Source organism: Elephantulus edwardii, unplaced genomic scaffold, assembly GCF_000299155.1.
Source record: "Elephantulus edwardii isolate Elephantulus edwardi_28Jun2011 unplaced genomic scaffold, EleEdw1.0 scaffold00133, whole genome shotgun sequence".
Lineage (NCBI taxonomy): Eukaryota > Metazoa > Chordata > Mammalia > Macroscelidea > Macroscelididae > Elephantulus > Elephantulus edwardii.
This window is the reverse complement of record NW_006399883.1, coordinates 3,632,273-3,646,134: the sequence shown is the minus strand read 5'-3', so window position 1 is coordinate 3,646,134 and position 13,862 is coordinate 3,632,273. Positions and strand designations below refer to the sequence as shown.

The window sequence follows — 13,862 nt, the reverse complement described above, 5'->3', positions numbered from 1 at the left end:
GTAGAGAGAATAGTGCAACAATGAATGAATGGAAACCCAAAATCTCTGTAAATGTTTATGAAAATTAATAAAATATAATTATAGGAAAAAAACCCAAAAAAACAACAAAAAGCAAAGATATCACTTTGATAACCATGGTGCATTTGACCTAGTGGTGTTTAAGACTACAATATATATCAGCCTTCTAGAAGAACAAATAACTCACTCTTAGGAGAAATACAACCAGAAAATTCCATAGACATGAGAATGGTGAGACTACAGCTTACTTGCTCTGACACCTCATCAGGACAAGCCAATCTCTAGGACAAATCAGAGAGGACAAATAAGAAGGTCTTTGAATGAGACACAGTGACACAAGAGCCTCAACAGTGGGTTCAAATGTAGCAAAGGTCATGAAGATGACTCAGAACCTGACAACATTTTTATTCTATTATACACAAGATCGTTAAGAGTCAGAGCCTATGCAATGGCAACTAAGAACAAAGCTCTTGTCAAATAAGAGCTGAGAAATGTCTGTGGCTGCTTGAATAATATAGAACAATACGCCCCACCAGGAATAGTATATATGTTATTATGTGTCATAGAGTCAGAACCAACTCATAGCTGACCTTCCAGTGGTTATAGAGGCAACAAATTGCACAGGAGGAGATTGCTCATTTTTCGTCCATGAAGTATCTGTTAAGTTTGAACTACATGCCTGTGCATTGGCAACACAGCTTCTTACCACCAGGCTACTGGTGCCCCTCTTTAGTATCTTATTAAAGAAAGAAAAGATTAAGATTACATTATGCATGTTCAAGAGTACTCAGCAGCTCAATCTGAGACCTGTATTAGAAAGTAGAATATTAACAGACTAGCTCCAATCTAGGAGAGGGAACAGATAATTGGTTTGAATCCACCAGCTATTCTGAAGGAGAAAGATGGGCAATTTACAGCCTCTGAAAAGCCACTGAAGGATTAGCTATGAATTAGTTCTGATTTGACTGCATCTTGAAAAACAACAACAATCTAGGAGAGCATGAACAAATTGGTAAAACTTTTGATCTATATTATTTGCTATTGAGTCAGAACCAACTCATAGCTGGGCCTCCAATAGGTAGGTAATTAGAAGCTGCAAATTGCATGGGAGGAAATTTCTTATCTTTTTCCATGGAAGCAGCTGGTGGTTTCAAATTTCATGCTTTTGGATTGGCAGCAAACCCTTTACCATCTGACCACCAGACTCCTCAATCTACATTGTTACATACTGTTGAATCTGATCATAGCTGATCCTCCAGAGGGTTTTCAGAGGCAGTAATTTGAATGGAAGGAGGTTGCCCAATTTTGTCCTGAAGAGCAGCTAGTGCATTCAGACGTGTGCCTTTGGCTTGGCAGTGAAACTCCTTACCATTAATCACCAGAGCTCCCTCAATCTACACTAGATTGAGGAATTAGAGGCACTTAGGTAAGATATAAGAAAGCTTGAAATGTGTGTGTTGTCTCTACAAAATTGAGATCTGAATTCAGGGAGCAGAACAAAGACTGATGACCTATATCAAGAAGATGGGTGTTGTCTAGTGTAAGGACTCCCTTCTATCCTACTGTAAAGGCCATCCTGAACAGCCAAGACCTGTATGCTTGGAAAAGCTCATACATGTAGCTATTCACAGAAATGTCTTAGAAGACAATCTTTTATTCATTCATTTTAAATTCAATTCAATTTCACAACTCTTAGCCTATCTTTCAATTTAATATTCTCTCATTTATAAAGGACTACTAAAAGAACAAATATGTATGTTTTAGAAAAAGTGCATCCAGACTGCTCCTTAAAGGCAAAGATGGTTAAGTTTCATCTTTCATTCTTAGCAGAAGCTATTCCTTGGAGAGTGACATCATACTTGGAAAGGTGGAGGGTCAGTGAAATAGAAGATGATCCCTAAGGAGATGGATTGACTAAGTGACTCCAGCAATGGTCTTGAGTGTTTCAGAGATGATGAGGGTGGTATAACATAGAATAGGGTTTAAATCTGTTCATATGATCACTACGAGTTGTATTAAACTCCACACCACTTAACAACAACAACATTCCATAATTCTAAATATCAGTTTCTATCAAGTTTACCCCATTTATGATGTGTTATAGTAGGATTGTACTCAATAGGATTTTTGATAGTAGATTTTTCAGTAGAACATTAAGCTTTTCTTCTCAAGAACCATTGCATGGATTCAAACTTCCAGCTTTTTGCTTAGCATCTGTGCTTGTTGTTTGCAGCCTTCAGGGACCATGAAAGATCTTGGTAGTAATAGTATATGTTATATGAATATGATGCTTCAAACTACATCAAATTTTGCTTTCTCCTTAACTGACCCTAAACACTATGCTAAAGCTTTCATCCATAGTTCCCAAACAACTGAAGAAAAGTTAAACTGCCAAGAAAACCAAGAAGACTTACCCCAATTTTTGTAAGTTACATTGTGGATGCTTTATCTTTTCACATAAAATTTGAACTCCTGAGTCTCCCAGAGCGTTTTCTCCCATGTAGAGTCTAGTCAGAGATTGGCTGGTGCTTAGGACTGATGCAAGATCTTGACAGCAATCTGACGTGAGACAGCAGCTGACCAACCTTCCATAGATAAGGTACAGTGTTATGGTCCCCTCTCTCTACCACTTCGCACCTTAAGCTAAGAAGGTTCACACCTTTACACTTGCTTTTGTGTCTAGCCTAGTGGACAAATGATGAAACTGAACCTAAATACTATCTTAACTTTTTTTAAACATAAAAAAGGTTCTATTTTCATGCCCCCCCTTCAACCCTTTCTGCAATGCACCCTTTGTTCCAGATTATATTAACTTTTAAAAATTGTTTTGGATACAAGAATTCATATATATTATGTTTCATTAATATACATTGTATTTTATATAATCATTCATTTACATTGTATTTCATAGTCATTAATACAAATTGTATTTTATGTAGTTAATTAATACTGACATATGTTAGTTATTACCCCTCCCCCCTTTTCTTTTTGAGTCTCCTTGGAATCTTCTATTCCTTCACTTCCTCTCATCTGTCCAGTAATCTCTACTATCCTGGTGATTTCCACCCTTGCCCTTTTTCTGCCCCTCCCCCTTTGGATATTTATATACATCTTACTAGTTGTCCTTCTATTTTTACAGTTATGGTCTCATGCAGTATTTGTCCTTATAAGATAGAATTAGTTCACTCGTCATAGTGCTCTTTTTAAAACATTTTATTATTTTCTTTTTGTCCCATTTTTTTTTTAAAACATGTGTGGGGATACAAGAGGGTAAGGGTTGGGGGCAGAAGAGTGAGGATGGGCAGGGTTGAAATCACAGGGCTGCACAGTTCGGTGGGTGGAGGGAGTGGGTGAAAGAAATGAGAAAGATCCAGTGGGGACCAGAAAAGACAGGGTAATGGTGAGCATAGTCTAATAGTGATTGATAGAATTATTATTATTTTTTTTTAACAAAGAAATTATCTTATTCACTGTGGGTTTCTCATTTGGGAATGAAGTGCAGACTCTCTGGCTTCTTCATGCTGAACAGTGGCATTGAGGTGAAGGGTGAAGGGGAACACACTTTAACACTTTACTGGTGGTCCTAGGTTGAAGCGGCATGCCTTCATGTCTGGTTAGAAAATATTTTCCTGATGTGAGTCCAGTGGGGATGGCTAGTTGAACCTTGAGGCTAAATCCTCCTTTGCTTCCTTGGCTGGCTGTTATATTTCCCCTTTATCTCTGGAACTGGGCTCAGGGTTCATTTCTGGAGCAAGACTCAGTGTTAAGGTTACCTATTATTTTTCAGGAATCTGTCCTCTTGATGTTGAGCCTCAATCCATATTGAAGACCAGTAATCAGGAATTTAATTGTTCCATTATAGATAAACTGCAGGCTGTAGAGGGTTGTGGTGGCCCATGTCTGTACGGCTTGCTGTACCTCCAGTTCCTCATGTTGCTTCCTCCACTGCCATTATCTTGGTTCCCAGCGTAGTGCTCTTTAGACTCTGTTATATAGAATTTTATGAAATTGTTGCTCCTTAGTGCTGCATAGTATTCCATTTTGTGAATGTACCATAATTTCTTAATCCATTAATTTGTTAATGAACATTTTAGCAGTTTACATATTCTGCTATTGTGAATGCCCTGTTATGAACATAGGTGTACAAATCTCCACTTGTGTCTTAGTTCTATTTTCTTTGAAATATAGAAATATATTACTAGTAGTGCAAAAGCTGGGACATAGGGGATTTCTATGTTCAGCTTTTTGAGGAAATGCCAAACTGCCTTCCAGAGTGGTTGTACCACATTACAATCCCACCAGCTGTGTATGAGAGTTCTAATCCCTTCACATTACGGTCACATTTTATTGCTTGATGTTCTGTTAAAATTTGCTACTGCTACTGGAGTGAGATTGTATCTTGTTATCTTGATTTGCATCTCTCTTATTTTGAGCCAATGATTTTGAACATTTCTTCATGTGTCTGTTGGCCATCCAAATGTCTTCCTTTGTGAAACATCTTTCCATGTCTTTTGCCCATTATGCTACTGCTTATCAATAGGTTTTTCCCTTGTGGAGGCCCTGTAGTATTCTAGTATCCTGTAAACTTTCATTATGAGACCCTTGTGTAAGATGTCATTACCAAATGTTTTTTCCCAGTCTGTAGGTTTTCTTTTCATCCTACTAGAAAACATTTTTGATCCAGACAGGGATTTAATTTTTAGAAGGTCCCATTCATCAATTTCATTCTCTCCTGGTTGTGAGTTTCTGGCTATATTTGCAAGCCTATTTATGCCATATGCCAGGGCTTCTAAGTTTAGTCCCATTTTATCTCTTATGATCTTTATGGTTTTTGGCTTTACCTCTAGGTCTCTGATCTACTTTGATTTGATTTTTTGTGTATGGTATGAAATGTGGATCCTATTTCAGTTTTCTGCAGGTAGATTTCCAGTTTTACTAGCACCATTTTTTAAAGAGCCTGTCATTTCCTTATTTGATAGGTTTTGATTCCTTGTCAAATATAAATTGACCGTAGGTAGACGGATTAATCTCTGGGTTCTCAGTTTTATTTCACTTGTTTATGTGCCTGTTATTGTACCAATACCATGGTGTTTTGGTTCCTATAACTGTGTAGTAGGTTTTGACATCCAGGAGTGCTATGCCTTCCACTTCCTTTTTATTTTTCAGAAAAGCTTTGCTTATCTAGGGTCTCTTTCCCTTCCAAATAAACCTGCCAATTGCTTTTTCTAGCTCTTTGAAATATGAGTTTGGGATCTGAATTGAGATTGCACTAAGCAAGTAGATTGTTTTTGGTAGGATTGCCATTTTTATTAAGTTGAGTTTCCCTATTCGTGAACATGGAATATTTTCCCATTTAGTTAACTCTCTTATTTCTTATAGCAATGTTTTGTAGTTTTCTTTATAAATGTCTCTTGTATTCTATACTAACATTTGAAATAAAAAAAAATACCAAATAAAATAATTCTAAGTTCATCCTAAACTTACACTGCTCTTCTCAGATAGCCACTACTTTTTTATTTTCGGTCCAAAGACTTTATACCTTTGTTTTGCACTTCTAGGAAAATTTTTTAGGGGTATCTATCATTTTTAAGCATCTCCTTTGTGCCATAAAAATCCCAGAAATGCTCAGAGAAGGACTCCATACAGTAGGAAGAATCTGTTTTGGGGCATAGGCTATACATAGTTGCACTGCTAACCGAAAGATGCTTCTTTATGGCAGTTTTAATCTATCAGCAGCTATGAGAGAGAAAAAGAGGCATTCTTTCCCCAGGCTGTTTATAACCTCCAGAAAAATCTATTGATGTGTCAGCTTTGAGTCTGTTCCATTGTCATGAGTGTTCATTATCTTCTTCTCTCCTCACCCCAGCCATTGTTTTAGCTTAATGTTTTTTTTATCTACTAGGGTGAAGACTGAGAGCTATATTGTTGTGAAGTTCCAAAATTCTCCTAAATTGTTACATCATAAGTGTTTTGTTTTGTTTTGTCAGCTAGACAGTAAATACTTTAAAGGCAGGCAGTAAAACTTTTATAGATTATTTTCCTGTCTAGAGCTTAGTATGAGGTTTTCCTCATTACAAACATAACAGACCTGTCAGACACTCAGAAAAATACGCAGAAAGCCTTCTACCAACCAGAGCTATCTCACACTAGGACTTTAGTCTTTTGTCCTTCATGAAAGCCATGGTCTTATCCTTCATAAAATAATTCCTTTCAGACTCACCAGAGCTTCTGTAGATTGCAGAACAAATGTCGCAGTCCCACACACAGAAGTCTGACCCCAGCATCTCCCAGGGCATTATCACTCAGATCCAGTTCCACCAGCTTCTGGCTGTTGCTCAGGACTGAGGATATATCCAGGCAACATTCATGGGAAAGACCACACCGTCCTAACCTTCACACAAAGAATAGAAATAGAATCATAACATAATCTTTTCTATAATTGCCTGACACTCTATTTTTTGTTTCAGTACCAAGCCACTAGTTTTATCATATTGCAAAGGGAAAAGTATAACATGTTTTATTGACATATAATTTTGTCAGAAAACTACTGAATAAACACCATGACATCCTAGGAAATTGCTGTCAGGCTGACTAGCTCACAGTTTGAGACCACAATTACCATGTACTAACCAGTAAACTCCTTTGAGAAAGTAATGCCAGACCCATTATAAACTTATTTATAGACTAAAATCCAGTCATTAAAAAAGTTCAAGAGGGATACTTGTGGATTAACTCGAAAAATTGTGTGACAGACTAGATTGTTTTGCCATTTTTATTCAGTCTCTATGATGAGCAAATAATCCAAGAAGTCAGATTATATGAAGAGGAATGAGGCTTCAGAACCGGAAATTCATTTAAAATCTGTGATATGTGTAAGACACAATCTTGTTTGCTGAAAATGAAGAAAGATCAAACAGCCTTTGGTGTGGATTGCATGCCAACATATAGAAAACAAAAGTTCTCAACATTATACATGTAAACAAAATAAAAATAAACAGAGGAAAGATTTATGTAAAAGATTTTCTTTTTCTTGGACACATAATCAACATCCTTGGAAGTAGGAGGCAAGAAATTAAGTGGCTCAGTGCACTGGGAAAATGTACTGTAAAGGATGTCTTCAAAATGTTAAGGAGCAAAGATGCCACTTTGGGGACAAAGGTGCATCTGACCCAATCAATGGCATTTCAGTTTCCTAAAACCAAAGACATTTTCCTGATGTTGAGATCCAATCTGTATTGAAGGCTGTATTCTTTGATCTTATGCAGCAAATACTTCAAGTTCTCCTCACTTTCAGCAAGCAAGGTTGTGTCATCTACAAAATGAATATTATTGATGAGTCTTTTTCCAATCCTAATGCCACATTCTTCTTCATATAGTCAGGTGTCTCAAATAATTTGCTCAGAATACAGATTGAATAGGTATGGGGAAAGGATACAACCTAGAGGCTCACTTTTCTTAATTATAAACCATGTAGTGTTGCTTTGCTCGCAAGCAACCTCTTGGTCTAGGCACAGATTTTGCACAAACACAATTAAGTGTTCTGTGATTCCCATTCTTCTAATGTTAGCCATGATTTATTTTGTGATCCATACAGCCTTTTAATAGTCAATAAAGCAAAAATAGATCTTTTTTCCCCTGGCATTCTTTTCTTTCAGGCAGGATCCATCTGATATCAGCAATGACATCCGCAGTGCCATGGTCTCTTCTAAATCCAGCATGAATTTTCAGCTATTCTCTGTCTATGTATTGTACTAGTTGTTTTTTGTTTAGATATGACATTAATGATATTTTTCAATATAGTTTCCACATTCTGTTGGATAACCTTTTTTTTTGAATGGAAACAAATATGGATCTTTTCCAGTCAATTGGCTAGGCAACTCTCCTCCAAATTCCCTGGCATAGGATGTGTTAGATGAAATATGTCAATTAGAATCTCATTGATTCCTGGGCTCTTCTTTTTAGTCAATGCCTTCACGGCATCTTGAACTTCTTCCTTCATTACCATTGGCTTTTGATGATATGATACTTCCTGAAATATTTCTGTGTTGACCAATTCTTTTTGGTACTGTAATTCTGTGTACTCTCTCCATCTTCTCTTGATCCTTCCTGGATTATTCAAGATTTTTCCTGTAACATTCCTCAAAATTGAAACTCAAGGCTTGAATTTGTTTTTCAGTTCTTTCAGATTAAGAAATGCCAAGGGTGTTCTTCCCTTTTTATTCTCAATTTCAGCTTTCTGCATATTCCATTATAATCTTTTGCTTTATCTTCTCAAGCTGCCCTTTGAAATCTGTTCAGTTCTTTTACTTCAGCATCTGTTTAATTTGTTTTGGTTTCTCAATGTTCTTGTGCAAGCTTCAGAGTTTCTTCTGACTTTTTTTGGGGTCTTTCTCCTGTCTTGGTAATGACCTTTTGCTCTCTGCATGGATGATATTATCTTTGATGTCTTCTTGCAACTCAAGAATATCAAGAAACTCAATGTAAGGAAAGCAAAACTTCTCATCACCAGATCGAAAGACAATATAATGGTAAATGGAGGGAAGATTAAAGTTGTCGATGATGTCATCTTATTTCAATCCACAATCAACAACCTTGGTACCAGCAGTTAGGAGATTATGAGATGCATTGTGGTGGGAAAATCTGTAGTCAGTGATTTCTCCAAATTATTGAGGAGAAATGATGTCAGTTTGAGGATTAAAGTGTGTCTGATTCAGACCATGGTCTTTTCAATCATTCTTATGCATCTCAGAGCTGGACAATGAATAAGGAGGATGGAATAATTGATGTCTTTGAGCTGTATTATTGGAGAAGAGTTCTAACTATCCTATGATCTGCCAAAGGGTAAGCAGATATATCTTGCTGATGGTGCAGCCAGAGTGCTCCTTGGAGGCAAAGATAGTAAGCCTTTGTCTCACATACTTTGGGCATGTTGTAGGAAAGGTTGCTCTTTGGGTAGGACATTGTGCTTGGAAAAGTGGAGGGTCAGTAAAAGAGCAGAGCCTCAACCAGATGGATTGACACAGTGACTGCAGCAATGGGCTCAAGTATGTCAGAGATTGTGAGGTTGGCACAGGCTAGGTCAGGGTTCAGATCTGTTGTTCATAGGTTCACTATGGACCATAGTTGACTCAATGGTACATAACAAAAACAACAAGAACAAAAAAAATAATTGATACCTTTAAATATGGTGTTACTATAGAATATACCATACACTGACTGTTAGTTGTTGTTATTGTTGTTTACTGTTGAGTCTGAACTGACTCATAGCTGACCCTCCAGCAGTTTTTCTGAGGCAGTAAACTGCATAGGAGGAAGCTGTCTTTCTTCCTCCCATGGATCAACTGGTGGATTTGAACCATAAGCCTTTGGGATTGCAACTCATATTCTTACAACTAGGAGTTTTGAGTGTTAGTAGAATAAACAAATCTGTTTTAGAAGAAATGTAGCTAGAAGGGTTCTTAGAAATAATGGCAAGATTTGTCTCATATACTTTGGCTATGGTATTAAGATAAACTGATTCCTGAGGGAGAACATCATGTCTGGTAGAGGATGAGCCAAAAAGAAGAAGCTCCTCAATGATATAACCGACATCGTGGCTGCAACAATGTGCTGAAGCATATTGTGAGAAAAACACTGAACCAAAAAGAGCTTCATTCTGTTGGTCATAGGGTCACTATGAACCAGTATCAACTCAAGAACACATAGTAGCAACTGGAATGAACCCTCAGAAAGATTAATGGTTGTTGTTGTTATGTGTTGTTGAGTCCCTGTGACTCATAGTGACCCTATTTACAACAGCTCTGAACCCTGCCCTGTCCAGAATCAGTCTCACTGACTCTGACACATCTACCCCCATTGCCCCTGTACTGTATTAATCCATCTCCTCCAGGTTCTCGCTCTCCTGCACTGTCCCTCCACCCTTCTGAACATGACGTCCTTCTCCAAGGACCAGTCTCTCCTGGCCACGTGCCTAAAGTATGTGAGATGGAGTTTCAAAATTCTAGCCTCCAAGGAGAAACTTGGTTTCATCCTCTGCAAGACAGACCTATTTGTTTTCTTGGCGGTCCGTGTATCTGTTTTGTAAATGAAAAAGCATAGTAGACCTTCTTTCTATATGTACTCTCAATTCCAAGTCCTAATAATTGAAGCTCCCTTTAGCTGGATGCAGTAGGACTGTACCCATCTATACCAGTTTTGTACTGCAAACCTTTGTTTGATGATTTAATCTTAGTACTCATTTGAAGGAATAACTTTAGATCCTTCTTTCTTTCTCTTTCTTTATTTTTAACCACACAAACATCCTCTCTACCACCTCCAAAAATATATCCCTGCCATTAGGCAAAGGAAACTTTCTTTCTTCTTTCCAGAACAATAGTTAATATGTCCTGGAGCCATCTGGACCATTTCTCACTCTAACTCCAACTACAGGTATATGGACGACCAGATATCTACTTATTCAGAAAATACAATCATGTTTTCCTATTTGAGTCTCTCATGATTCTCAACAATCACAGGAGGACATTCACTATGATGAGGGAGAAATTGGGGATGAATGTGGAATAATTCTAAAGCTGTTATTAAGTGCTGTCTCATTAGATCATGATTCCAAGTGACTCGATGAACAAGAGATTAAAAGCTTGCTTGCTTGGCTCCACAAACAACACTCTTAACACCAGCAGTCAGGAAAACAAAAGATGAATAGCATTGGGAAAATCTGCTTTCAGGGACCTCTCCAGAGTACTGAAAAGCAACAATATCATTCTAGGAACTAAGGTGTGCCTAATCCAGGGCATGGTCTTCACAATTACTTGCTACATGTCAGAGAGCTGGACAATGGCTAAGAGTGACAGAAAAAGAATCAATGCTTTCAAATTGTGGTGCTGGAGAAAAGTCTTCAATATACCATGGGCTTCCAAGCAAACAAATAGATCTGTCTCGGAGAAGGTGAAACCAAATTTCTCTTTGGAGGTTAGGATTTTGAAGCTCCATCTCACATACTTTGGACACATGGCCAGGAGAGACTGGTCCTTGGAGAAGGACATCATGCTTGGAAGGGTAGAGGGACAGTGCAAGAGAGGAAGACACCAGATGAGATGGATTGATATACTAAATTGGGGCAATGTCTGTCAGAATCAGTGATACTGGCTCAGGACAGGGCAGTCTTCTGAGCTGCTGTACATAGGTTCACTATGGGCCACAGGTGACTCAACAGCATATAACAACAGTAACAACATCCTGAACTAGTCATATGATTTCTGCCTTGCTCAAGCCCATTTTTGCAGTCACTGTGCCAGTTCATCTCACTTAGGGTCTTCCTCTCTTCTGCTGACCCTCTACTTTTCCAAGAATAATATCTTTTACCAAGAGCTGGCATCTCCTGACAAAACCTCCACACTAGGTGAGATGAAGTTTCACTATTCTTGCCTCTTAGGAACACCCTGATTACACTTCCCTCAAGACAGATTTGTTTTCTCCTTTGACAGTTCAACACAATTCAAAGATGACTTTAAATAGCACAAAGATGGTTTTGAACACAATTCAAAGATGAATATGGAGAGAGGAGTTAAAAGTATGAAAACTAGCCAGAGGCTTAAAAACATGAGTAATGGATTGAAACAGATGAAGGGAAGAACTATCAAAAGGAATTCATGATTAAACCTTATATGTATGGCAATTAATAATCTAAAATAAGAGAAGTTTTGTAAAGTGGACTAGGTGAGGGAGAAGGGAGAGGAAGGGAGGAAAACATACAGCAATGAAAACAGTGAGTGAATGAAAACCCAACTTCTCTGTAAACCTTCATTAAAATAACAATAAATTGGAAAAATCAAACAACTGATGAATACTGTGCTTTAACAACGACTATGTAATTCTGCAAAAATGCAAACACCTGCACACACAACAGAAAGTGTAATTAACTAAAGTTAGAAGTATTGCCTAGGCAAGTTCAAGGCAGGCCAATAAGAAACTTGTAGGAATTTCCTTGTTACAGTTAAATGTGCTGTGATGGTATCCAGCCCAAGTAGTTCTAGATGATCAAGCTCTCAAATTCTCATCACATCACCTGTGCAGAATCAAAGACCATGGTCTTTTTCTTAAATGCCAAGAAAAGATGCCTTTGTTAGTTTTTCTTCATTTTTCCCTATGTAAAATTTGCTGACAAACCCTTGTGCTTCCTCACCGTAGTCCTTTCGTTCATCCTAGTCCTCAGTCACTCAGTCAAGCTCACGTGCCTGTGTTCACAAGTGTGCATGTTTACACATACAGGGAAGAGAAAGACGGTGAGAAACTTACCATAACCTCTGAATGTTGCAGCCGGGATGCTGAAGCGTTTCACACAATACCTTCATTCCTACATCCCCTAGAGTATTGTCACTGAGGTCCAGTTCAGTAAGGCTTGAGTTAGTGCTCAGAACTGAGAAAAGGCCCTTGCAAAAGCTGGAAGTGAGGCAGCAGTTCACCAAACTACAAGACAGAAAAGGAGAAGGGGAGGGAAGAATCCGTTTCTCTATCAAACCGAAGTGAGGGGGCCAGGAGCAGCTGGTACCAATTCAGAGAAAAGCTTCCAGGGATTAAGAAACAGCACAACATCGTTCACTGTTATAATACAAAGTTAAGGAAAGGTTTACACACAAATAGAATCAATTTTGGAGGGTTAACAAGAAGAATAAGGGTGCAAAAAATTAATAAATGGGTAAGTTGGAAGGGAAAGACAATATTCAATGAGAATTTGATTAAATATTATAATGAATTACTACATTAACCCACCATAATTAATCAGGAAATGTGAGGATGATGCAGGATAGAACAGGGTTCAGACCTTTGTTCACAGGGTTGCTGTGAGTCATACTCGACTTGAAGGCACCTAACAACAACAACAATATCAGCAGCAACAACAACAATTAATATTATAAAATCAAATATCTATGAACAACTGAATGAAAAATCATTGATTTACAAACTGAAGAGTAGTAAAAAGAAAATATTCCTGAAAATAAGAAAATATTGAAAGGGAAAAATATCTCCAAATTAAGCATCATTCACCTAGGAATGGAAAAGACCCGAGGGAGTCTTGGTAAAGCCAGTCCCCCATCATTTATAGTGAAAAGGGAGTGGACCTGTCCCTTTGCCTGACTGTTCAGTGCTTTCAGCTCCCTCAGGTTTTCCTTCTTTTCTTTACTCCTCAGTCTGACATTATACCTAGTCCTGGAGATACAAAGCCACATGTTCTGGTACATAGATTTCAGTAAATAGGTACTTTTAAAAAGCTCTAACTTTAACTATTCTAAATACTTTTCCATCTTCTGCTCTTTGAACCTATTTCCTTTCCTGTTTTCCCACATTCACTCCTTTTGGTTCAAAGTTGGGCTGAGGTGTGAGTCCTTGAGACCCCTTCCCTAACCCTCACAGTTAGTCAAGGGTTCCTCTCGTGTACACCGGTGGTTTCTGTTACTGTCCTAATTGTTGCACCTGATTCTCTGCTCTCTTCATTTCCCCCTCAACTATCTCCTTGATGAGGCTCCAAGTTCCCACTGGACAGGAGCTGGATCTCAGTCATTGCCACAGACCCAGTAGGTGGTCCCTGATGTCTGAAAGATGAATAAAGAGGCCATCCATGTAGGGGTGCCAAAACCCAGTACTGACAGTTAAAGGGTACTTTCTTCCTCTTAATTTTCATCCTATCATTTTTCTCCTTGTCTTATCAAATGCAAACCTCAGATTCATTGCTAGCAAGTTGAAACTAATCCTAGCTGACCCTCCAGTGGGTTTTCAGAGGCAGTAAATCACACAGGAAGAGACTGCTCATCCTTTCTCCACAGAGTACGTGGTGGATTCAAATTGTG

At 38.1% G+C, this 13,862-nt stretch overlaps 1 protein-coding gene across 1 annotated transcript in view; it reads right to left on the bottom strand.

Annotated features, from left to right (window-relative positions):
- LOC102856499 (NACHT, LRR and PYD domains-containing protein 3-like) overlaps nucleotides 1-13,862 on the bottom strand; it is a 29,650-nt gene that overhangs the window by 9,686 nt on the left and 6,102 nt on the right. The window contains exons 4-6 of the mRNA XM_006893905.1: nucleotides 12,313-12,483; nucleotides 6,239-6,409; nucleotides 2,433-2,603 (exon numbers count right to left, since the gene is read on the bottom strand). Coding sequence (XP_006893967.1) covers nucleotides 2,433-2,603; nucleotides 6,239-6,409; nucleotides 12,313-12,483 — 513 coding nt within the window. The remainder of the gene's footprint in view (nucleotides 1-2,432; nucleotides 2,604-6,238; nucleotides 6,410-12,312; nucleotides 12,484-13,862) is intronic.